At 48.3% G+C, this 24,568-nt stretch overlaps 1 protein-coding gene and 1 long non-coding RNA gene across 3 annotated transcripts; one reads left to right on the top strand and one right to left on the bottom strand.

The window, feature by feature from the left end:
* Window positions 1-1,359: 1,359 nt before the first annotated feature.
* On the bottom strand, window positions 1,360-19,975 carry GSK3A (glycogen synthase kinase 3 alpha). 2 transcript variants are annotated; one of them, XM_035120298.3, is made up of 11 exons: window positions 19,823-19,975; window positions 17,138-17,325; window positions 16,967-17,050; window positions 15,403-15,513; window positions 11,008-11,138; window positions 7,471-7,577; window positions 6,746-6,843; window positions 5,452-5,547; window positions 4,211-4,397; window positions 3,025-3,126; window positions 1,360-2,856 (listed from the first exon to the last, which is right to left on the bottom strand). In XM_035120298.3, the coding sequence occupies exons 1-11, from the start codon at window positions 19,848-19,850 to the stop codon at window positions 2,780-2,782; spliced, it is 1,209 nt and encodes a 402-aa protein (XP_034976189.2). In that variant the 5' UTR covers window positions 19,851-19,975; the 3' UTR covers window positions 1,360-2,779. The 2 variants fall into 2 exon arrangements, with proteins under 2 accessions (XP_034976189.2, XP_088528741.1); XM_088672615.1 differs by lacking the exon at window positions 19,823-19,975 and adding an exon at window positions 19,015-19,468.
* Window positions 19,976-20,064: 89 nt separating this feature from the next.
* LOC148685460 (uncharacterized) lies at window positions 20,065-24,362 on the top strand. Its single transcript, XR_015950691.1, has 2 exons — window positions 20,065-20,434; window positions 23,926-24,362. It is a non-coding gene; the product is annotated as an uncharacterized LOC148685460 (long non-coding RNA).
* Window positions 24,363-24,568: the final 206 nt, after the last annotated feature.

Raw genomic sequence — 24,568 nt, 5'->3', positions numbered from 1 at the left:
TTTCAAAATCTAGTTAACATTTTAATCGGCCCAGGAACACACAGGTGGCAGGCTGCAAAGATTCATGCTAACAAAACTGAGTATTAACTAGTTACATTGAGGTACCACATTGTGAAACTGATGGACTAAATAAAGGGCTTTTCTCCACTAACTATTTAATATCCATTTGTTGGTGTGAGGCCACAGTTATTTATAGCATGTACACATGTTTTATGTGAATTAACATCTAGGCACTGGTGTTACTGCAGACAAATCTATACCTCTTTGAAGGGAGGCAGTTTTTTCTACCTCACCCTCTTGCCCCGCAAAAGTTATGCAGAATCCAGGAAATCCAGCACTGCCATTTGCAGCTGGGTGTGGAACCAACTTGTAGCCTTGGAGCAGTTTTTTCTTTTAAAAATAGTATTCCAAGTGTGCAATTATGCAGAAAGGTGGCATGAAGGCTAAGGTAATCTCTAGGAAAAGGATACAAGCAGGCCTAAGCTCCTGTGCTCACTTCCCTCATGGGAGACATCAGCAACAAAATCAGGAAACTGCATTGTTCTTTGAACTTGAGTTACTCCCTGGGCTTTGCTGCTCAAAGACTGGGCAGAAGCCACAACTCAAGTAATTGCAGAATCTCGCTGTTTGGTCGTTCAGTGTTCTCTGCAAGGGGAGTGGAGCATGCAAGCTTGAGGCTCCTGATCTCACCATGAGGGAACAGTGTCAAGAGAAACAAGCTATAAAAAGGATTTGGAGTTATGAGGAAATGCAAATGCTCCTTGCGTACATCAGTGAAGAAATTGCTTCAAGTTTAACTAGCGGGAATGGTTAAAGCAGATGTCATCATATGCAGTGCTAGTGAAGTGCCTACTCCTGGGTCTGTAGTACATGCATGACACTGAACAAAAACAGTGCCACATTTTGCAAGTCTTTCCTTGTGTAGAAATTGCTTTATATGCTCAGCTGGCAGAGCATGAGACTTTTAATCTCAGGGTTGTGGGTTCCTGCATTGCAGAGGTTTTGACTAAATGACCCTCACGGTCCCTTCCAACTCTACAATTCTAGGATGCAACGTCCAACGCTCATTGACAATGGAGCTTTAGTTACCAAAGTCTGCTTTACCTCCATGCTTATGGCACACAATTCTTGGTCCCTACATTAAGGGGACATTTAAGCATAGGGAAGCCGTGGTTGTATGAAAGTAAGCTTGGAAGCAAATGAAGCCCATTGTCTCGCCTCTGGTTGGAAGCACCAAACGTTTAACCACCAGGAATCTCCCTCCTTGCCAGTGGCTTCACCCTGCTGCCTTTCCCAGCTCATCCACACTACCAAGACCTTCCCTGGTCCGAACCCATAATAAGGAGCTCCATGCCATTCTTTCCGTTCATGCCAATAATTTATTGAACCGGATGTCTGTACACAGCCAAAAAACCTAAGAAAGAAACTAACACACAATGTTGGAAGGGAGGGGGGGCAGTGATGAGGAATGGGCATGGGGAGGTGGGGGGAATTTATCCACAGGCTGCACCCTGGCTCCCCAGGGGGGGACCTTCAATCCTAGAGCGATCTGAAGATGGAGAGGGAAATGGGGTTTGGGGCAATCATTGCAACGTTGCATTAAGAAAAAAAAGTATAATCTATTTACAGGGAGAATGGTGAAAGGAAGCCACTGAGGGAGAGGGGTGGGGAAGAAGAGATGTATTTACAGCAGGAGAGGGAAAGGGCATGGAATTAAAACTTGTCTTCTCCTTCCCTCTCCTCCCACCCGCTTTGAGAGAGCATCCCCCCTCATCCACCCACATCATTGATTTGCGGTGCTGGGGAGCAGATGCAAGCTCTGCTGTAAATTTATCCACCTGCCTGGGGAAGGAACAGCTTCCAACGCCAGCCTGTACTGAGGGCAAGGGGAGAGGATTTCCCACAAGAAATCCTGGTGCCATGACGTAGGGGAGGGTTGGAAGAGGAAGGTGTGGTTGGCTGTGCCCCCCTCACAGTCCAAGGCAAGGGGGATAGGAGTTTCTTGTTCCCATTAAGAGATTGTGGTGGAGGCACAGCCAGCAAAATGATGAGGGGAGGGAGGCCTTTCAGGGAAAAGGAATGGTCCTAATTCCCCACCTGAAAGTGACAAGTTGAATTTTATTGGGGTTAATAAGAAAACCAAAGGGGGAAAAGACTGACCCGCTTAAAAATACAGCATCCGTGCTTCAGAGGCAGACAGGTCTCAGGTGGGAGAGGGACACCCAGTGAGGGACCAGACCGGTGGGAGAGGCCCACAGGGTCGGAGTTCGGAGAGCGTGGGTGACATGAGACTGGAAATAAAACATTTTTTGTATCCCTCGGGGATGTTAAAAACGAGCAAGTTAAAATCGAACTGGGCCATCCTTGGGAAAAGTGGGAGGGGAGGAGAGAAATGGGGGTGGGGTGGGATGGCAGCTCTTGGGTCTCTCCCCCTCCCCAGAGGCACCAACCTTGACTGCTTTTGAAAAAGGGAGCCCTTAAGCCATGGGATTTTTTTCTGCCCTCTCCCCGTGCCGAGGCATCATGGGACAACATGGGAGGGAACCGCAAAGTGATTCAGGGAGACAGGGAATTCCGCCCCCTCCCCCTTCCCATCCAAGTGGCCGTCTCATCTCCGATTGGCCTCCCCACTGGCCAACGGGAGGCAAGCTCCACATGATCCCCCAGGCCACACCGTTGCTTCCCCCCCCCCACCGTTCACAGTTCAGAGAAGTCCATGTGGGTGGCCTGGAGGGTAGGGGGTAAGTGGAGGGGACCTGCCCCCCGGCCCAGCAGCCCCTCAGGATGTGTTGGCGATGGGTCCTGCTCCGTCTCCGGGTGTAACCTGGCTCCTGTCGGTTCCCATTCTCCCCTCACCTGCAGAGAGAGAAAGGAAAGGCCTCAGGCGTAATACTGAACCCTCTACTCCGTTCCCAAAATGCATCAGAGTGGCCTTACTTGAGCACCCATTCACCACTGAAAGGAACAACCCACCCAAGCCCACATTGTTCTTGCACCAAATCTCAAGAGGATGAAGGCACTCACTGTGCGAAGATGTGGAGCCAGGCACACTTCCCACCGAGCTGGCCTGGGATCGAATGTGTGGTGGAATGAGGTTTGTGTTCAACCCTGGCTGGATGGATAGCTCTGCAAGGGAAGAGAGACTGGATCAGCCATACAGGTATCTGTCAAGGGATGATAATCCTTCATGCATCTGATGAAGTGAGTTCTAGTCCACAATTGCAAAAAATAGGGTGGGGGTGTTTCAGAAATTTTCCAGAGGTTCTGAACTGTTGTTAAGAGGGTTGAGCTTGAGGTTCTTCTTAATGTTCTGATCAAACAGTTAACGAGGGGAGTAGGGATAGGTTAACTACCTCCATTGTGGAGAATACATGGAGTACGATGTGGCACTGGGTCTCAAACCCTCAGTGAGTTAGGGACTTCCCCTGCACGTGGCAACAGGCTCCAGCAGACTGGAGCAATAGTGGGTCCAACAGTCAAGAAGGTGGTTTCTATACGTGCTGTAGAGGGAAGTGAGGGGCAGGTGGGGCTTGTCAATCTGGGAAGGGAGCCCATTTAAGCTCTGATCTTAAACCTCCACTGCCTCACAGGGTATCTTAAGAAGAAGAAAAGGCTAAGGAGTACACGCTGCACAAATCTGCAGCGGAGTCTGTAAGGCTGTTGGATAGCACCTTGTACAACTCTTTCCAGCAACTCCTGCAGCCAAGCTGGTGCCAGACATTGCTCTGCTTCTTTCTGGACCACATCAGCGAGGCTGTGAGTGGGGTCATTGTCTGGGAAGTCCAAGACCTTCATGTACACTGCTCAGGGTTGCACCCCAGGGAGGTCACATTGGTGCTGCTAACACAGTGATTTGACTTTACCCCCAGAGGCCCACATTGCCCACAACCATCTTGTGGGACGAGCTTTACATTCTGACCCCAAAGCAGGGATAACAAAGACCCAAAATGGGGAGGACAATGAAGCAGCAAAAGAAAAACTGTGGAGAGGAGTAGCAAAATAAACTGAATAATCAACATTCAAATGCATCCACTCATTTCCTGGCTCAGTGAGGCCACATCTGGGGATGGAATTTAACCTGCATCAAAGTCTTCTCTAGCAAATGTTTTGTGCTTCCTCTAGGACCCTGACAATAGGCCTCCTTCTCTTTCCCTGCCTGACACCCCCAACCCCACCACTCTGCCTGCTTTCCAAGATGCCAACCACTTACCCACAGGACTGAAGTTGAAGAGGGGGGGCAGGTCGCGGCCGTTGGGCAGCCGAGCATTGGGCTCACGCAGCTCGTCGAAGAAGCTGTTGGCGCAAGCCTCCAGTGGGGAGAGGCGGGTGGCGGGCGTGTACTCCAGCAGCCGGCTGCACAGCGAGATGGCCTCCAGCGGCGTGCGAGGCTTGAACACCTGGCATGGGGGGCACCAGAGGTCATCCACAATGCAATGCAGCTCCACTCCCTGTCCACTTGAAAAATGCTACTTGAGTTGCATGCAAGGAACAGGTTTCACATGTGCATCTTCTGCAATATGCCCACCTTTATCACGGCCAATGACTTTTAAGCAGAGAACTGCCGGAGTCCCTGGTAAAAGTCTTGAAGAGAGTAGTGTGCGCTCTCAAAGATAGCACGACATAGTGGCTAGAGTTATGTAGCCGGTCTAGGGATATCAGAGCTCGAGATCCTGTCCGGTCTTGAAGATTATCAGGTGACCTTGCACCAGGATCGCTCTTGTTCTCTCCCTTGCTCTCTTCTAACCTACTTCACAGGTTGGCTGTAAGGATAAAGACCTTTTTGACACCCTGAGCTCTTCATAAAGAATGGTGGGATAAATATGTAAATACCATATTTTTCCGTGTATAAGACGTAGGTTTTCCCCCTTAAAATGTCCAAAATTAGGGGGCATCTTATACATGGGGGCGTCTTATAGACGGAAAAATACGGTATTTGCTGTCACATAGCAGTGTTCCCCAAACTTTGGTCTTCAGCTGTTTTGGGACTAGAGTTCCCAAGCTGTAGGTGGGAGACCCAAGTTTGGGAAATGCTGACATAGATAGAATGATTTTTTTTTCTCCTGCTGCTTCACAAGACAAGACCCTAACTGGTGGGTTCAAGTTATCAATGGCAAGCAATTAGGAGAAACCTCTGGAACGTACAAGGTAATGGAGAGTGAAACCTGTGCTGCAAACTCCCAAAACTCCTCTCCAACGATACCCTTGAGCAGCTGTGGGGAAGCCTCAGGCCTAACTGGGCCCACCTGCACTACACCCAGCATTATGCAGTGTCATTATGCGGTGTTATGCCTGCCCAACCTGGCCCACTGGGTGGGGAGTGGGGAGAGAGGGATCCAGCGTAGTAGATGCTATTCCCCAAGCCTGTGCAAGAGCCTCCCCCCACTTTGAGCAGAGGACAGCAACATTCTCAGGAACCTCCACCTATCCCGGCATTTCCCCCATCATCTTTACCTTTATCCAGGGGTGTGCTTTAATCTGGGGGAACTTAAACTCCGTATAGTTGGGATTCATTTCTCGGATCTGTTCTCGCGTTGGTGTCCCCAACACCTTTGGGGGGTGGGGGAAGAGAGAAAGGGGGGTCACACTCAACAATCACAGAAGGGAAACGTTTTTTAGTCACAAAGCATATCAGGATGACTTCTCGGTTCTCCTCCTCTACCCACAATGTCTTACTGGCATCTCGATGGGATGGGAGGAATTCTGTCCAAATGAAGGGTCACAGACTGGTTGGACACAGAGGGATGGTGGGAGGAACCAGCTGGGGAAACCCCAAAGGAAGAAGGCTCAGAGCCTGGCGAGTGGTGATGGTGGGACAATGATGAGTGATCGGGGGGGGGGGGGGAGAAGACTGGGAAAGGAGGTGCCAGAAGCTGAAGAGGCAACAGGGTTTAGTGAGCAGGGAGAGTCTGTGGCAGAGAGAAGTGCAGAATCTGAATCAGAAGCAGAACAGGAGGCCAAGAGGCTGAAATGAGTCCAACTGGGGAAGAGGCAGAGGTGTCTCCCCCTCCTGCTGCAACTAGCTCCACTCCCTCGTCTCCCAGAACCAGGAGAGGCATGAAGAGGGTGGAGAAGTTAGCTTCACGCAGGTGCAGTCTCAGATAGCTTGGGGAAAACCCTAGCGAGGAGGAAACTTAGGCAGCTGTGGGGAGGCAGTGACCTTCAGTCTCAGCAATGGCTTCATGGGGCAAGACCTGCCAGAGATGAGTTGCTGCGCTCATTAGGCCTGACACACCTGTGCAGATCCTGTTCTCACTAGTAAAGAGATAACGCCAACCTGCTTGGCGTGATTTACTGCTGGCTCGCTCCTGTCATGAAGGGAAGGATGACCCAGTCCTCTGTTTGATGTAACAAACCCTTTCTAACCAGGTATGTCCATTTCATAGCACAGGAAAGAGTACGCCAGTGGCCTTCAAACTGTGTTCTGGGTGGGCTTCAAGTTATTTTCAGTGGCTCCTCATTGACAAGATCAAGGGGAGACTGCCGCTTCCCCCCACCCCAATACATTTTGTGCACCATCACCTGTCTACTGTCACATTGGTTGTGCATGGAGGTAAGGTGTGTGACTATAACCCACATAAACCAAGCAGGGGCACACCAGAATTCATTTGCAATGCACAGGGTTCACCAGGCAAGAGTAGTTTCCTGAAGGATCTCTGAAAACCACTAAGGGAGCCCACAAGATTATCTATTTGAATACTTGAGCTGGAGTGGCCCAGTGAGAAAGAATAAGTGATCAATTTGTTACCTTGATGATCTCCACCAGCTGGTCCACTCCACTGTCCCCAGGAAATATAGGCTGCCCCAGAAGCAGCTCTGCCAGCACGCAGCCAGCAGACCAGATATCTAGGAAGGAAGCAGATGGGGACTTCATTGAAAGCTGGTGTCCTGGGAGGGAAGCAGCACCCATGCCTAGAAGTTTCAACTTTCTCCTTTTAGCAGTGGGTGGGCAGAGGAGAGAGACTCCTGCCATAGACCAGAAGTAGAGTACAAACTCCGCAGGTGGAAGGGACCCAGGTTAGATCCTCCAGCATCTCCAATCCAGCTAGTAAGAGTATTTTGTCTGAAACTCTGGAGAACCACTGCCAGTCAGTGTTGGCAGCAATGAGCTAGATGGTGCAGACTCTGGAAGGCAGCTTCCTTATAGCAAGGATGGGGAACTTCTGGTCCTCCAGATGTTCTTGGACCACAACCTCTGGGGCTGATGGGGTGGGGAGTCCAACAACATCTGCTGAGCCACATACTCCCCACCCCTGCTTTATGACATAATGCCAGCTGGGACGTACTGCATCTCACAGTGGGTGACGTTTCAGGCATCCACCTCTTCGGGGCATTACAGAATTCAGAAAAGCTTTCTTCTGTCAGCCACCAGGTCCCACTCACTTGTTACAATGAAAGGACATTCACTCTGCAGAGGCGTCTGAACCTCACAGAGATGCAAGATGCAGGGGGTGGGTGGGGTCAGGCACTCACCTATGTTTGAGGTGTAGTCTGTGGCTCCAAAGATGAGCTCAGGAGCACGATAGTAGCGGGAACAGATGTAGGAAACGTTGGGTTCTCCTCGCACCAGCTGCTTTGCACTGAAAAGGAAAACAGAGTATGGATGGCTGTGATAAAGACGGTGTGTTGCGGCAGTTAAGAGTGGTGGTTCTCAAACTTTTTTCTATGGGCCACTCTTTCAGAATCAAACTTTGCTTGTGCCACTGAGAAGAAATACACTGGAAAACACAACTAGGATTGTCCTCAACATCACATGATGCTCTTGTCTCATTGTGAAAAGGTATCTAGGTGTATGCTGCAAAAAGAAAAAAGATACTACAGTATACTACACTGAAATGTTTGAATGTTTCTTTTGAGTATCCTTGAATCTTCCCACATTTGCCATCCTCTCCTGCCACACCAGTGTGGCACATCACATCCTCTGAGAACTGAGTTATAGTGTCAGACTAAGAGACCTGGGGTAAAATGCCTCCTCAGCCTTGAAGCTCAGCGAGTGACCTTTCAACCAGCTGCACTTTCTCACTCTCTCTTTCAGCCTAACTTACCTCACAGGATTGTTGTGAGGGTCATAGAATCTTACAGCTGGAAAGGACCAAAGGGTCCTCTAGTCCAGCCCTCTGCAATGCAGGAATCTTGGCTAAAGCATCCATGGCAGATGACCATCCAGCCTCTGCTTAAAAACCTCCAAAGGAAGGAGAGTCCAGAATCTCTCGTAGGCATCTGTTCCACTGCTGAACATCTCTGTCAGAAAGTTTTTCCGAATATTTAGTCGAATCTCCTGTATACAATGTATAGCTCAAGTAAGCCTACTGTTTGATTGAGGACTTTTAAATAACCACCTGCTGAAGTCACTAATTCATCAATTGAATGAATTAACCAAACAGCTTGCATAGTGTAATAATTAAGGTGCTGCACTAGCACTGGGGAGACCCAAGTTCAAATTGCTGCTGGTGACCTTGGGCTGGCTATTCTCTTTCTCGCCATCTCAGAGGGCTGATGAGGATAATAGAAGAAGGGGCCCAAAGCAGGTTTAAGATGTTACCCCTAAAGAGGTCAACCAGCATAAAACAACACCAAATAGCTGCTTGAGTGAGTTATGAAAGCAGCATGAAGTTCGTCGACTGCAAGGTAAGCTGCCAGTCATTGTAAGATGAAAGGGAAGGGAGGGAAAAGATGGCCTATGACCACAAAATCAGGATGGATAAAAATCAATGATTTTTTAAAAAATAAATAAAATCAGTTTTTTTATTTAAATTGGGTTTTTTAAATTTAAATTGGATTTTTAAAAATAAAATGCTTTTGGAGGAAAAATCTTTTTAAAGTTAGTTTTCTGTTTAAGTTACATTATAGTCCAAAGACTATTCATCAGGAAATAAGGATTTAAAACAGTCTAAATTGATTTGATTTAAACAGTTAAATTGATGTGATTTAAATCAAATCCACCCTGCACAAAACACACAAAATTGTATGTAAACCTGCATCCGGAACTCGGAACCCCAACTACAGTGGTACCTCGCAAGCCGAATGCCCTGCAAGACGAATTTTTCGCAAGACAAATGCATCTTGCGATCTGATGGTGACTCACAAGCCGAATTCGTTTTGCGAAAAGTTCATCTTGTGAATCGCGGTTTCCCATAGGAATGCATTGAAATTTAATTAATGCGTTCCTATGGGCGAAAAAAAGAAATTTCAATGCATTCCTATGGGAAACCGCGATTCACAAAACGAATTTTTCGCAAAACGAGTTGACTCGCGGAATGAATTACATTTGTCTTGCGAGGCACCACTGTATGTCAGCCAGCTGCAACCTTTGTTTATTAAAGACTGGAGCCTACAAGTCTCCATTTCCTTTTCCACCCTGAGATGGCACAGGGTGGTCAAACTGCTGAAGGAGAAAGGTCGGTCAAAAATGTGAAGGGAAGTCCGGTTTCCGCCTGCAGGAATGGCGGACCTGTTTTCCATCTCTCTGACCTTCGTAAGGAATTTGGCGGTTGCTAGGGGAGTAAATGGCAACCCCCTACCCTCTCCGGGGGTTACGGAGAGGGGCCGCTGGCCCGCGATGCCCCCAGACCCACTCCGACTGTTTTTGGAGTGGGGGGAGCTTGGGCTGAGCACTTACGAGGGCCAGGACTCCCGGACGCTAATCTGCATGGCGGGGATTTCCATGGTTAAAGAAGATAATTAGGCTTAAATCTATGGACATACTTCAGAAGGAGGGGAAGAAGCGCTGTTTACTGCTGAGAAATTTATGCTGCTGAAAGGAGAGGAGTCAAAGATTGTACTGCATCTGGAAGAAGGATTGATGGGGACGGAGCGATAAGGGAAGCGAGGTTTTTTTTTTTTTCCTTCATATTGTTGCCTCGTACCTTCCCGGACGCGATGTCCTGGCTTGTTTGGAGTGAAAGAGAAGCAAAAGACTGTGTGAGTTGAACTTTATAACTATTGTTACTGAGCATATTTTTTTAAAGATGTGGAGTTGCCGATGAGAAAAGCCTCCCCCTAGTTGGGCGGAAGGAGTTCTGGACGCGCTCGGAGGATTTATGAGTTGTGACGCACTTTAAATTGGAGCAGCGACCTGAAGCTAAGTTCAGCTATAGGGCAAGGAGATCCATTAATTTACCAAGAGTTTATGGTTTGATGTTTGGGTCTCCTGCCTGAAAAAGCTGTAAATTCTATAATGATCGTGAATCTTCATGACTATGAGAGAAAGCGAAAGTGATTTGAGCTTTTTGAGATGGCGCTGCTTCGGGCTGCTTCGACGCAACAAGGAGCTCCATTAAGAAGATTTATGGGGAGGCTGGACTGATTAACTCACACAGGAGAAAGAACATCTGTGAAACGTTGTTTGATATTTATCTCAGCGGCTGGGAAACAATCGGATGAAAGTGGAAAACATCTATGTGACTGTAAGGGGAAGATCTGGATTATTATGAACTTGGAGGACGATTTGAACTTTAGAAAAAAGACGGCAGTGGACAGTTGCGAGGAATTCCCAATTTCTTGAAGCATGGGAACCCAAATAAAAAATTCTTTAGATGATTTGGCATAACATTCGGTTTGATTGATATATATATGTGTATAATTTGAAATATTGAATGTGATATAATTGGTTTTAATTGGAAAATTAATAAAAATATTTTTTTAAAAAAAACAAAAATGTGAAGGGAAAGCACTGTGAAGGAAGGAAGGAAAGAAGGAAAGAAGGAAAGAAGGAAGGATCTAATTGGTGGAGAAGCCTCATCTGAGGCCTGTAGAATGATGGAGCTATGCAATGGCAAGAGGGAAAAGGGAGGCTTGAGAGGCGGCAGAAGTCAAGTCGCACATATGAGTATGACATAACCAAGCAAACCTTTGGCTGAATATTTTGAGTGAATTATGGATCACGGACAGAAACAAGTCTACTTGTGTATTTGCAGCACCAAGGTAATTTGTAAATCCATCACACAAGGACCGAAGTCCATTGTACGGGGGTGTGTGGGCTGTGAACAGCCTCTTCCGTGCCTCTCTCACCTGCCAAAATCACAAAGCTTCAGTACTGCTGTGTCGGGGTCCACCAGTAGGTTCTGGGGTTTGATGTCCCGATGACACACGCCTTGAGAATGGATGTAAGCAAGACTGCGGAACAGCTGGTACATGTACACCTAGTTGGGAGAGAGGGAAGAGACAGGCTTTTAGGTTAAAACAATAACTTAAATGATATAATGTGTATAGAGATGTTTTGCTCAGAGACCCTGGCTCAGTCATGCAGCAAGTTAAAAACGCAAGCAAGGGAAAGCACTTTAGGCTCAACGTATAACCAACCTATGGAGTTTAATGTCATGGATGATGCAGTGGTCGTCAGCATGTGACTTCGGAGCCAGGGGTGGGAACCCTATGGATGTGGCCACCGTCAGATGCTGCTGGACTCCAAGTCCCATCAGCCCAAGCTGGCATGCTCCAATGTCCATGGATGATGGAAGTTGTAGTCCAGCAACACCTGGAGGCAGCCACAGGTTCTACATCCTGAACTAAAAGATTTACGGTGTGGTGCACCCCATGGGGCTTCCTTAATGTCACAGAGGGCTCGGAAAGAGGAAGACTGTCCTGCTGCCATTTGCTAAGCTGCTCCGATTCTAAACTGAAAGCAAATCAGAGAATCTTAGGAAGCCCCCCCCCCTCTCTCTCTCTCTGTGTGTGTGTGTGTGTGTGTGTGTGTGTGTGTGTGTGTGTGTGAAAAGCCAATGTCCAGCAGAGGTGAAAACATGTCTGGGAAGGCCAACAGAGGGAGCAGTCTCAGGGGGAAAGAAAGCAGGCCAGAGAGAGAAGCCTAAGACGAGAGGAAAAACTCAAAGAGAACAGGCATACACACGTATCCCATTCAAGAAGGCCAAAGTTCACATATTGATTACCAAACAGCCATCTTCTGGTAGCAACTACCAAAAGCTAGGCGTTTTCTTTAAAATTCTGTTTCTGGTGTGTTGTTGTTATGAATCTATTTGGACTGTTTTTTTGTTTTATTTTTATTTTGCTTCCATTTTGTTAGCCGCTTTCAGCATCTGCATTGTTGGGGTGGGGGGAGCGGGTTATAAACCTCAGTGTAAAAGAGACTGTGGCACATGGGCGTGTTGTTCCCTGCATTTGCCCTGAACTGCGGCACTCTGCAAATGCATAAGATTCTCATCAGTGGCTGTCATCCACACGAACTAATTAGCACTGGGTTGTATCCAACTGTGGAAAGGCTCTTTGATCCAGCAGAAGCTTCTGTGAATGGGAAAGGGGGGGCAGAGGTGATTTATGTAAATTTCCCCTTTTTCCTGCAGCTCCAGCACCATCTTCCACACTGTTCAAAGGGTCCCCCAACCCACTGGAGGAGATTTGAGGAGGGAGCATAAGGGAAAATCAACAAAATCATGTCCCCCTCCACCTTTCTGTTCACTGGGGCCTCTGGCGGCTTAAAGAGCCTTCTGCCACCAAGGGAAACACACATACAACCCCATATCTCCACGTCCAACTACAATATACCTCTGACTCCCAGCTACCGTGGTTCAACAACACAAATGGGCATCATTGCCACGTCAGAACCACGAACCTCACTTTGGCCACTGTTGGGCAAAAAAATGTGTCACCCAACCTTGCCATTCCTATTCTTAGGATTCCCTACAATCAGAAAAGCTACAATGACTTGGCACCAATTTTATTTACACACTGCCTTTCTAGGATAAAAGAAAAAAATAAAATCAAACTCAGGGCTGCTTCCAAATAAAAACAGAAACTGCAAGAGAAGTAAAACCAACAAAACAAAATCAGCAGTAATCGAAGAAAACAGAACCACAGAAACCTCATCTATGGAGAAGCTTCAAAAGGACTGGAAGTGCCATTAAAATTCAAAATTAACTGAGAAAAGGGGCGGGATCAGGAAGGGAAGTCTATTGATGTTTAAGATACATTTCATAGGTCAGTACAGATACTTAAGCAGAGATGTTATTCGCTATTGATAGGGAAACCCCACCAGCAGACGAACTGCACAAAGACAAGGTACCATTCACAGCATATCCCATCTGAAGGAGCAGAAAAAGACCCTTCTTTGCCCTCAAAGACCCCAGGGAGCTACTGCCAGTCAGGCAAGATAATACTGGCTACAGGGACCCGTAGCTTCACTCAGTATGACACAGCTTTATATGAATATACACATACAGTATTTTAGAAATGCAAAATAGTTAATGGGAGTCTAAAAATTAGCTAGAGACAAAAATGTCTGTTATCCTGTTCGATTTGGAACAATTTTTCATGCTTTATAGTTATAGTGATATTTTATTTTATTTTACAAATTGCATATCCTGTCGTAACCCATCCTGGCACCTTGTGGGAAAGGGCAAGTAAGAAAGTATTAAATGAAAAATGAAAACCTCACTCCATTCACTCAGAAAGGTTAGCAAAAGGAGGAGAAAAGATAGCTGTGCTTGGGAAGGGGCAACATGAGTGCCTCAGGGAAGGGCTGGGGAGCCTTTAATCCTTCATATGTTTCTGGACTATTATTATATTTATTTGTATCCCTCCTTTCCCCCCAGACCAGGACTCAAGGAAGCTTACACAAATTAAAACAACATAGATAAAACACAGAAGGTGAAGAATGTATAAAAGGAACCAGTTAAAAAGCAATTAAGACTATAATAGTATTAAAACAATATAAAACAGATCTAGTAAAATTCAGAACTAGTAAAAAGAGCACAGCACTACTTAAAAGCCCTTTCCCTTAAAACAACAACAACAGACTATAATGTCAATCATCCCTAACCACTGGGCATGCTGGCTGGGGCTAATGGAAACTGTGATCAGTGGATGTTAGCAAAGTGGTTTCTCCCTTTCCTATATAAGAAGCGGGGGGGAAACCTTTGGTTGTTCAATGTTGATGAACTGTAACTCCCATCAACCCCAGAAAGCATGGCAAATGGCTACAGATGAAGGAAGTTGTAATTCAATAGCATCCGAAGGCCCAAAGGTTCCACACACCTGCTACATAACATGCAATATTTAAAATCAGAGAAGGGGGTAGGTCCCAACACTTCTTTTTCCTTACAAGCTAATCTTGGGGTGAAAGGCAGGCGATAAATTAAAATAATATTTTCGTCATCCCTTTCCAACAGGGATATTTTATTTTAAAATGAGGGTGTTTGCTGCCACAAACTCAATGAAGGTGCATGTTCTCGATCCGTGTTACTCAAATAAACCTTTCAAAAACGATGGGAGATCCTAATCGACTTTATTAATACCCGAGGCTCATTGCAAGATCCTGAGGAGGCAAGAAAGAGCCTTCCGATTATGCACAATAAAATGGGAACGCATGGGGGGCTTTTGCCCCTTCAAAGGAGGTAGGGGGCACAAGACGTCTTCTGGCCATTGCCATCTTCCCATGAGATATTTGTTGTAACCAGGAATAGCAGCTCTATAATGGGCCCAGGGGCTCGTCTGTCTGCATCGCAGACAGAACTTCTGAAGCGTTCATCACACCCAGGACTCTGCATATGCTGTCGTTGTACAGCATGCAAAATATGACATTATGGGCACTCAACTCCTGCTTCCAGGAAACCTCAACTTTCTATAAAATAAGTTTTTAATAAATAATAATAGTTACTATTATTTATTAAATTTATACACCACCCTCCATCTAAGAACCACAGGGAAGTAGGCAACTCCATGAAGGACTAGCTATTTATTTCATAAAAATTATATACCATTTGATTATAAAAAGAAAACCACAAATAAAATTATCACTAAAAATTTACAACCATAATTTAAAACATACAGAAGGTTAAGGCCATGATAGAATAGAGTAAAACAATTTAAAACTCATGCAAACTTTCTAAACGTCTGGACAGGCTTATCTAAAAAAGGATACCTTCAACAGGCATTGAAAAGAATACAATGAAGGCACCTGCCCGAAATCAGTAGGCAAGGAGTTCCAACGTGTTGGTGCTGCCGCACTAAATGATCAAGTTCTTACAGATGTGGTGGGGTTATAATGTGGCAGCTGAATAAGTTTTATGTTCTACCTCTGCTGCTGAAGGCATTGCGCCTCTGAATATCAGCTGCTGGGAATCACAGGTGGAAAATCCTGCTCCAGGCTTTCCTATCCAGTTGGCCCCTGTGAGAATGGAGAGCTCAGCAAGATAGGCCTTTGGTCTGATTCAGCAGGCTCCTCCCACAACGTGAAGCAAAGGTTCGTCCTTGGCTTCCTGATCTTAGTTTGAGCAAAACCACCCCGGGTTCAGACGCAATGCTAAGTCCGGGGTGGTGTTTTGCTGTTTTCACTCTTGCTAGACGAGGAGGGAAGAGAGCAATGCGTGGTTCAGTGCAATGTGCAAATGTGGTCCTGGGTGCCACTGTCTTCTTGGGCATGGAACATTTTGAAGCAGGAATGACGCTCACCTTTAGATAGATGACAGGGATGGTCTGTTTGGCTTTGGTGAAGTGTCGGGCCACGCGATAGACCGTCTCGGGCACGAAGTCCAGGACTAAATTAAGATAAACTTCATCCTTCTGCAACAGATTGCAAAAAAGAGGGAAGTGAGGGAACCTCCAGACAAACTCCACCTTACAACATGTGGGCAACATGGAACCCTGACGATACACCTCTTAGGACTGCCCTAACGCCAGCTTTCATCTCGAAAAGATATACAGACTCTCATATAGTATGAAATGACTTTTACATAAAGAGCTCATATGGTTGCAGCAGTGAAGGATAGAAGTGCAACAGGAAAAATGAGGACTTAATTTTTAAAACGAGAAATGTATCGCATGCTCCCGCTTATCTGGAAGGCAGAGCTCAAGTCCCAGGTGCTTCCTCAGCACTTAAGTGCTACGTATTTATGCTCAAAGGCATTCTGCTATTTCCAGGTGTTCTCGAGTTCAGCTCCAGCAATGAAAACGCATCCTGTAGCTGAGCTCTGATGAGATGCGCCTCAATTAGATCTTGGCAAAAACACCAAAGGGCTGGAAACAAAGAGGTCAATTAAGAGAAGTCTCAATTTTGTTATCGCTATTAGCTTTGCCTGCACCCCAACAGCCAGGATTTAGGAAGTAGCACAAAGGAACACAAAGTAACAGCTATTGCCACTTCGGATTACCAAAGTAGAGTAAGACTATCCCTAGAGTAAGAACAAAGTGTTGACAATCTGACTGTGGCTTTCATCATGCCAATCATGTGAACTATATACAGTGGTACCTCAGGTTACAGACACTTCAGGTTACAGGCGCTTCAGGTTACAGACTCTGCTAACCCAGAAATAGTACTTCAGGTTAAGAACTTTGCTTCAGGATGAGAACAGAAATTGGGCGGTAGCAGCGGGAGGCCCCATTAGCTAAAGTGGTGCTTCAGGATAAGAACAGTTTCAGGTTAAGAACGGACCTCCAGAATGAATTAAGTTCTTAACCCGAGGTACCACTGTACTGCTAAATCATCCAAATTCGTCGTAAACCTTTCCCCACTGGACCCTCAGGTATAAAAGAACCAGAATGGAAGGGCATAGCAAATAGAGTAGGACTGAGGACACCCAGATTCAAATTCCCATATGGCCATAGAGCTGAATGAATGACCTCAGCATAGTCCAGGCATCCCCAAACTTGGCCCACCAGGTGTTTTGGGACTACAACTCCCATCATCCCTAGCTAACAGGACCAGTGGTCAGGGATGATGGGAACTGTAGTCCCAAAACATCTGGAAGGCCAAGTTTGGGGGTGCCTGGCATAGTTTTTGTTCCCCTTTGGACTATGGGACTTGTAGCCCCAAACATCTGGAGGGAATCAGTTAGGCAAAGGCTGCCTTAGCACAGCTGCTCTCTCAGCCTAACTCAGGAGTGAGGAATCTGCAGCCCTCTAGATGTTGCTGGACCCCCTAAATCCCATCAGCCACAGCAAGAGTGGCCAATGAACAGGAACCAATGTTGCCAGACATTTTGAACAAACCATTCTCCATTTCCTCCCCTGCCCGTACCTTCTCCCCACTCGAGTAGAAGAAATACCGCAGGCGAACAATGTTGCAGTGATCCAACTTCCTCATGATCTGCAGCTCTCGGTTCTGAAAGCAAGACGATTGAGGTGAGCTACAGAATCCCAAGTGGCAAAATCAGCAAGACACATTGACAGACTTTCCCTTTCAACTCACCTTGAAGCGTTTATCTTGCAGCACCTTCTTGATAGCAACCAGCTCTCCGGAATCTGCTAGTCGGGCCTGGTAGACGACCCCAAATGACCCATTGCCGATGACCTTGATATCAGAATACGAAACTTCTTGGGGGCGGTCGGGGCCCTGACCTGGCGTGGCCACCACGGTGGTCACCTTGCCGCTATCTCCTGGAAGAAGGGGAATGTTTGAGAAAAGGGGTGGGAGTTCCAGATGCTGCGGGAATCTCAAGCACCACTTGACTTCCGCTCCCCAAACACATATCCACACCCTCAACACAACACAGTGTCAACATGCTCCAAATAGGACACCATTAGGTGACCCTCAGCACCCCCTAGCTGCTTCATCACCGAGTTCAATGGCCTACACACCCGTACCAAACAGCTGTTGCCGAACACACAACATTCCTAAGGCAACCCAAATGAGTAACCAAAAAATGTCACATCGTAACTCCCTACGTTACAGCTAAACCTTACAAAGCACTTGATAATAGGGACCAGCAACTGCATACCCAAAATCTGATTTTTAGGTAGGGTGGTTGTCCTTTTCCCAACTGGTAATCCAAAGGGAGTGGACAGCAACACCCACAAAATGTGCTTTGAGATTAGGAGGTTTAGAGGGTCTTGGTCTACACCCACTCTTCTCAAAGTGCCATTGCTAATTGATAGAATTATGATTGTGCCCCTAAAAGCCTAAATTTTCATGTTGCACATTGCTTCCCTTCTCAGTGTCCAGCCGAGCCTCAGCCTCCCTCCACCCAACACCTCCACCCCTCACTATCTTTCAACCACACACCTGCACTGCCTTACCTGTGCTGCTACAGCCACGCCCATTCTGAACTGCCTGTTACCAGGCAACCAGACCCTGCTCCAATTCTCCTTGCTCTTTCACCCAAGCAGTCGTTCTCCCTCCTCTCCCTCCCCTTCATGGTCCAGCCCATCTTTCATTGCAACCCCCTCCTGGAGGGCACTGTGTCATTCCTACGCAAACTAGCTCATCTCAGCACCAGATTGGCACTAAGGAAAGCATAGACAATTCCAGCAGCCGTCACAGGCTGCCTCCTTCAACCCCATGGAAATGAACACCCCTGGCTACCCTTACTAACCTCCCGGCTTCAATGATTTCATCCTGACGTCACCAGTATAATTCTGGACCACTTGTCCAGCTGCTGACCTCAAATAGCCTTTTTCCCAGAGTCCTGGTCCCACCAGCTGAGAACCTCAAGCCCTTGCAGATTCTCCCTGCACCAACCTAGGCCAACTTTTCTTCTGCACCACCACTCTGAGATGCCAAGTGACCCTGCTCTCTCCTGCGCTGGTGCCCATTAGCAAACCCCTCCAAAATAAACACACACCTCCTCAAACCTAAGGGGCACATTTCCAACCTGTTCCCTCCTCGATTATTCATTCATTGGTTAGGCCTATATCCCACCCTTCCTCCCAAAGGAGCCCAGGGAGGCAAGTAGGACCCCGACCCCCCACCCCGCTTCCCTTTCCCTAAACCTCCGGAGCCCCCAAAACTTGCAACACCCTCAAGAACAGGTGTGGCTCAGGGAGACTCCTCCCTACCATCCTATGCCAGCCACCCCAAACGCTAAGCACCCTCAAATACTCCCCCTCGTCCCATTTCTCCCCACATCTCCCCCTCCTTTGTCCCCGCCTCCCAAGCTCTCGTCCATCCCCCCACTTCCCTAGCACCCCTCTTTTCTTTCGCCCTTTCCCAACCTCCTCTCTCCAGCCCCCTGCCCTTCTCCTCTTCCTCTGGTCGATTTCATTCAAGCCACCCCTTCCCCTCCCCCACCCCTTCTTTGTCCCCCCTCCCCTTTCCCCATTGCCACCCCCGACCCAGGCGGTACTTACGGCCCAGCTTGAGCCCCGGGAAGGAGCCGACTGCCGTGCTGGACCCGCCTCCCCCCGGGCCAGGCCCGGCAGCCCCCCCGGGCTTCGCCCCCGGCGCTGCCCCCGAGGTCGGGCCTGGCGCGGTGGACGCTGTGGCGGGAGCCCCGCCTGACGGGTCTGCGAAGGAGCTCGTCCGGGGCCGGGAAGAGCCGGCGCTGCCGCTACTCATGGTGAGGCCGGGACCGGGGAAAAGGGAAGGGGGGCCGCGCTGGCTGGCTGGCTCCGTCTGAGGCAGCTCGGGAGCCGGCCCAGCCCGGCCCTGTCGCGGGAGCGGATGGGAAATGGAGTCCCGGCCACCATCCGCCTCGCTACCCGCTAAGGGAGGCGGGACTCCATTTCCCACAAGCGGCGCCGCGGAGGCGGGCCGCTCGGCCTCCTGCCGAAGGTCATGATGGGACATGGAGTCCCCTGGCCCCGAAACGCCCCGCTGCCCGCTAGAGCCAGGGGACTACGCATCCCAGGATGCTGAGCGCACCGCTGGGCGGCCGCCGCGAGGAAGGACGGGAGATGGAGTCACTCGGCGAACAGCCCAGCAGGACTCCCCAGCGCAGAGCGCAAGGGAGGGACTGCGTTTCCCAGCGTCTCCCGCGCGAGGACGGCTAACCTATCCGGAGACGCGAGCAAAATGACCCTCTTGTGAGGCAAAGAGGAAGGCTGGGAAGGAAGCTCGAGCCTTCCCGTACGGGAAGCCAAGAGGGTCATACAAAGCCGCGGGGCGGAGAGTGTCGTAGACGCAGCTCGGCCATCAGAAAACCAAGAGAGACTTAACCTTGAGCCCATCTCGCTCTGATATCCATTATCGCCTCAAAGCCCAATGGAGCCGGAACGAGGCCTCATCAGGCCGCGGCGCGGTGCACGATGGGAGACGGCGTCGATGCGGCCGACCGCCGCTTTCCCAATACGCTCAGCGCGGACGCCCCGTGACGCGTTCGGCGGAGCCCCCCCCCCGTCCTTCCAACAATTAGCGGACTACACTTCCCATCGTGCACCGCGACAAGCAGGGCCGCAATTGGCAATGGGAGGCCGTTGTGGCTCGGGCACGGCCCGCGAGGCCCTTCAGGCCCGCCACACTTGTAGGGCAGGCGCGTTATGCGGTGGGGCGGTCCATTCTCGCTTGTAGAGTGGTTCCTTGGCATTAGGGCTCCCGACATGCAGCGCCACACTGGGGCAGCGGCGTTGCTCCCGGCGTGCACTGCGTATCTTCCGTAGGGAGTTTTTGGGAGATGTAGTTTTTTCGGCATTTCCAGAGAGCAAATGGAGTGGGGCTCTTCTCTACCGTCTATTTGCAAGGAGGAAAACACGGGAACTAATTATATTATTCATTCATACACTGCCTTTTCCACCCTGACAGGGACTCTGGGAGAATGCTAGTTGCAGCACAGTGAGTAAGCGGAAGCCCATAACTTAGCATGCATTTAACTTACGCATATTCAGCTTTTTTTGCAGGTGGCTAAATAAATAAATGGGAGAGAATGGGTGCAGGGTTCTGGGGGAAATGACTTTGGCAGTCCCACCCAGCATTGGACTCAGTAGGTTTGGGCAACGGGTCAGTGCATCCGGCTGTGAACCAGAAGGTTGGTGGTTTGATTGCAGGGGGTTGGACTAGATGTCTTTGGGGACCCTTCCAGCTCTACAATTTTAAGATTTTGACTTTAGGCACAATCCCTGGAACGTAACCCGTGTGTAGGTTGCAGTTTGTTTTATATTTCTCCTACTGGACACCTGCAAAGCTAATGAAGGCAAGAACCACACGGAGGCATTTCTATGTTTTAAGAAGGCAAGAACGAATAGGGTGACCACTTGTGCACTGGAGTGTCCCCCACGGAAAAAGAGTTGTGCAGTTTTTCATAAAATTTGCATACGCTCATTTATATGTGGAGTTTCAAATTTATAAATAATGACCAGGGCCCCCATTGGCATAACCAGGATTTGGGGGGGGGCTTTTGTTGGGGAGGGGACAGAACCTCAGTTTATTGATATGGGAGGGGGCAGCTGCCCTTCCCTGCCCCCCCCAAGTATACCCATGAGTGGCCCTCCAGGATGTTGGTTGACTATAACTTGGGATGGCTCAGTTGGCAGAGAATGAGACTCTTAATCTCAGGGTTGTGGGTTTGAGGTCGAACCCCCCCCCTTTGGGCGAAAGATTCCAGCATTGCAAGGGGTTGGACTAGAATAGATGACCCTCATGGTCCCTTCCAACTCTACAATTCTGTGATTCATTGAGGGCTAACCTCTGGCCATGCTGGCTGGAGCTGATGGGAATAGGTGATTTCAGAATCAGTGCCAAGCACCCCATGGCATTTCTGGGCCAGTGCCTCCCACTTCCCACCCTCCCACCTCTGCCAGCTTCTCTTAATGTAGAAGATATGATTCTATGATTTATGATTTATATATATATACACACACTCACACTAGCTGGCCCGGCCACACGTTGCTGTGGCTCATCCCTGTGACTGCACCCATCCTGTCCCAACCCATAACCTATCCCGCCCCCTCAGCCCAGTCTGCAAAGCCAAGCGGAGATGCTGTGGAGAGGGAAGCTTTACTAGCTGCAGTACCAGTGTAGCCGTCACTAGAGAGCGCTGTTTTGCAACCTCTCCTGTGCTCCCAGCATCCCCAGCTGTCTGAGTTTTGTGTTCTGGAACAGTGGGTTTTACCTGCTTTACCTGCCATAGATGTGACATCTATCTACGCAAATGGTATGCAAACCCTCGCATATCCGCGTGTGACGTTGTGTCCAAATTTGAACACAATCGGTCAAGCAGTTTCGGTGAAAAGTGGAGACCAACAAACATGTCCCTTTTACATTTTGTATATAGATAGATAGAGATGAAACTTGCATGCACCTTGAAACAACACAAGAGTTGGATCAAAAAATATTTTTATTCCATGCCCTGGAGGCTGCTATCGGTTTGCCAACAATTGTTTTCTGGATGGATATGCTTTAACTATCAGGGCATGGCAGCATAATAGCCACACACCTTTCTAGCCTTGAGGCTTTTTATAAAAGGAGAGCTTAAGGTTGCAATAGGGGAACTTCTAAGTAGGCATGCCTAGGATTGCAGTGTGAGTTGTTTTAAGGAACATTCACCCTAGAGTCATAGTTCCAAGATAAATCTTGCCATGAAAAAGGCCAGTGCTCTCTCTTTCTCCACCCCAAGCCCTGTAAGCAGTATTATGTACAAAAGAGGTCTAAGCTATTAAGCATAAGGCTCAGATTACCATCTCAGAAATGAAAGAAGTTTAGGGAGAGCAATGGCTGCAACAAGAAGACTTGGAATCATGGAACTGTGGAGTTGGAAGGGACGCCGAGGATTATGCAGTCAAAAGCCTTGCATCGCAGGGATATGCGACAGGCCTGTAAGCCAGGGGATCGAACTCATGACTTTGGCATTATCAGCACCACACTCTAACCCAGGCTTCCTCAAACTCGGCCCTCCAGGTGTTTTGAGGCTACAATTCTCATCATCCCTGACCACTGGTCCAGCTAGCTAGGGATCATGGGAGTTGTAGGCCAAAAACATCTGGAGGGCCGAGTTTGAGGACGCCTGCTCTAACCAGTCGCATCTATTGTTTGGCCCTACCCTCTGGAGCAGCAGAAAACAAACTTGCCACATGTGACAGCCCTTCAGATATTTGAAGAAGGCTTAACCCACCTTACAGGATTGTTGTGGGGATAAAATGGGCTTGGAGGCTGTCCCGAGTGAGATAAAAAATGGACTGCATAATAACACAAACTAATATGAGTCATCCCATTTCCTGATGCAGAAATCCTGTCCAGAGTTACTTTATAATAACTCCCCATTGAACCTGCTAGTCAGCAGGTGAGCTCTTTTATAAGCTCTCTGGTTTTTCAGGGTGTGGAAAGGAGGATTTTTTGTAGAGTGCAATGCTTTTGCATTCCAGCGGTCCCAGATTCAATTCTTGGCATTTCCAAGGATCTAAGTGACCGGTGCTGCAGCCAGTCAAGGAAGATAATCAGGGTGGTTGAGGACTGTGGCTCCAGCAACCTCCAGCCAAATCAGTTGCTGACCACAGCTATAAGTCCAAGCAGAGAGGGATATATGAAGCAGAGAAGAGCTGCCTGTACCTCTAAAGCACATTCCCCTGCCTCAAAGAATCCTGGGCGCTGTAATTTACCCATCTCAGAGTTACAGTGCCCAGTAACCCTTAACTACAGTGTGTGTGTGTGTGTTCTTTCAGTGTGCCTTAAAGGCATATACCAAGGGTCAGCAAACTTTTTCAGCAGGGGGCCGGTCCACTGTCCCTCAGACCTTGTGGGGGGCCGGACTATATTTTGAAAAAAAAAATATGAACGCATTCCTATGCCCCACAAATAACCCAGAGGTGCATTTTAAATAAAGAACACATTCTACTCACGTAAAAACATGATTCCCGGGACAGCCACGGGCCAGATTTAGAAGGCGATTGGGCCACATCCGGCCCCCGGGCCTTAGTTTGGGGACCCCTGGCATATACTGTACAGTACAGCACAGGTTGAAGGCATGCTATGGAATACAGTCGCCACTAGGGGGCACTTGGAGCACTGTGTTCCCACAGGGAAGAGGACTGTTTCCACTCCAGCAGTATAGATCTGACCTAAAGGGAGTTTTGAAATACCGTATATATTTGCACAAATCTTCTAGGTGCCTTTAGAAAGCCAAACCTGCCCTGCAGGTGAGCAGCTACAAATAGCCCCCCCCCCCCCATGTCCTGCAAAGGGGACGACCGTTATGGTAATTATAGGTGGAAACAATGTGCAAACGCACACAACCAAGAGTGATCTCCCAGGTAGATTAAGTGTCCAAACCAGAGTCAGCCAAAGCAATAGAGCAGGTCTGTGCAGTACTAATTTAGGAATTCTGTTTTCAGCTGCCTGGGCCCCGGGACTCTTTTCCCAGACTGCAACCCCTCAGTGATCCCTCCTGAAACACTGTTGCCTAACTTGGTAAGAGCAGATGAGCTGGGATGATGCCACTTGCTTGTCTGGAAGAAGTGTGTGCATGTTTGTAGAAGCCCCTGGCTGGCTTTTTGCGTGGCAAGAAAGTAACCTACTTCAGAGAGGTCAAAGAGGTCAAAGTGTTGCTCCGCTCACTTTTGGTCCCGGCCGGCATGGGGGGGGGGTGTTCCCCCCCCCCCCAAGGGCTGCTGAAAAATCTCCTCCACCCCTGCTCTACAAAGCCTGTTCGTTCTTCTGGTAATCTGCTTACTCGACACAAAAATTATATCCTGCTTGATTGTGTAAATAGAAGCTCTAAATGGATTGCAATAAATAAATAAAAATTGTCAATAAAACATGAAGTTGAAAACAGGAATTCTGGGGGGGGGGACATCAAAATATAATTAAAATCAACATTTACACTAGAAACTGATTACAAACACATGTCGGTTTTTAAACGCCCAGCTAGGCTTGCCTGAAGAAAGCTGTTTTTAGCAGGCACTGGAAAGAGCACATCGAAGGCACTTGCCAGGTATCAATCAACAGGGAGTTCCAAAAGTGTTGAAGCTGCCTCCC

Source organism: Zootoca vivipara, chromosome 6, assembly GCF_965207765.1.
Source record: "Zootoca vivipara chromosome 6, rZooViv2.hap1.1, whole genome shotgun sequence".
Classification (NCBI taxonomy): domain Eukaryota; kingdom Metazoa; phylum Chordata; class Lepidosauria; order Squamata; family Lacertidae; genus Zootoca; species Zootoca vivipara.
This window is presented reverse-complemented; position numbering and strand designations above follow the sequence as displayed.

Bases quoted from the DNA above. Each gene is read 5' to 3' on its own strand.
- GSK3A (XM_088672615.1), bottom strand. From the start codon at position 19,453: ATGTCCCATCATGACCTTCGGCAGGAGGCCGAGCGGCCCGCCTCCGCG. The intron at 17,051-17,137 runs GTGAGTTGAAAG...TCTTGCTTTCAG, and splicing joins TGCAAGATAAACGCTTCAAG to AACCGAGAGCTGCAGATCAT. The intron at 3,127-4,210 runs GTAAGTGGTTGG...CTTCCCTTGCAG, and splicing joins CTTCAACTTCAGTCCTGTGG to AGCTATCCATCCAGCCAGGG.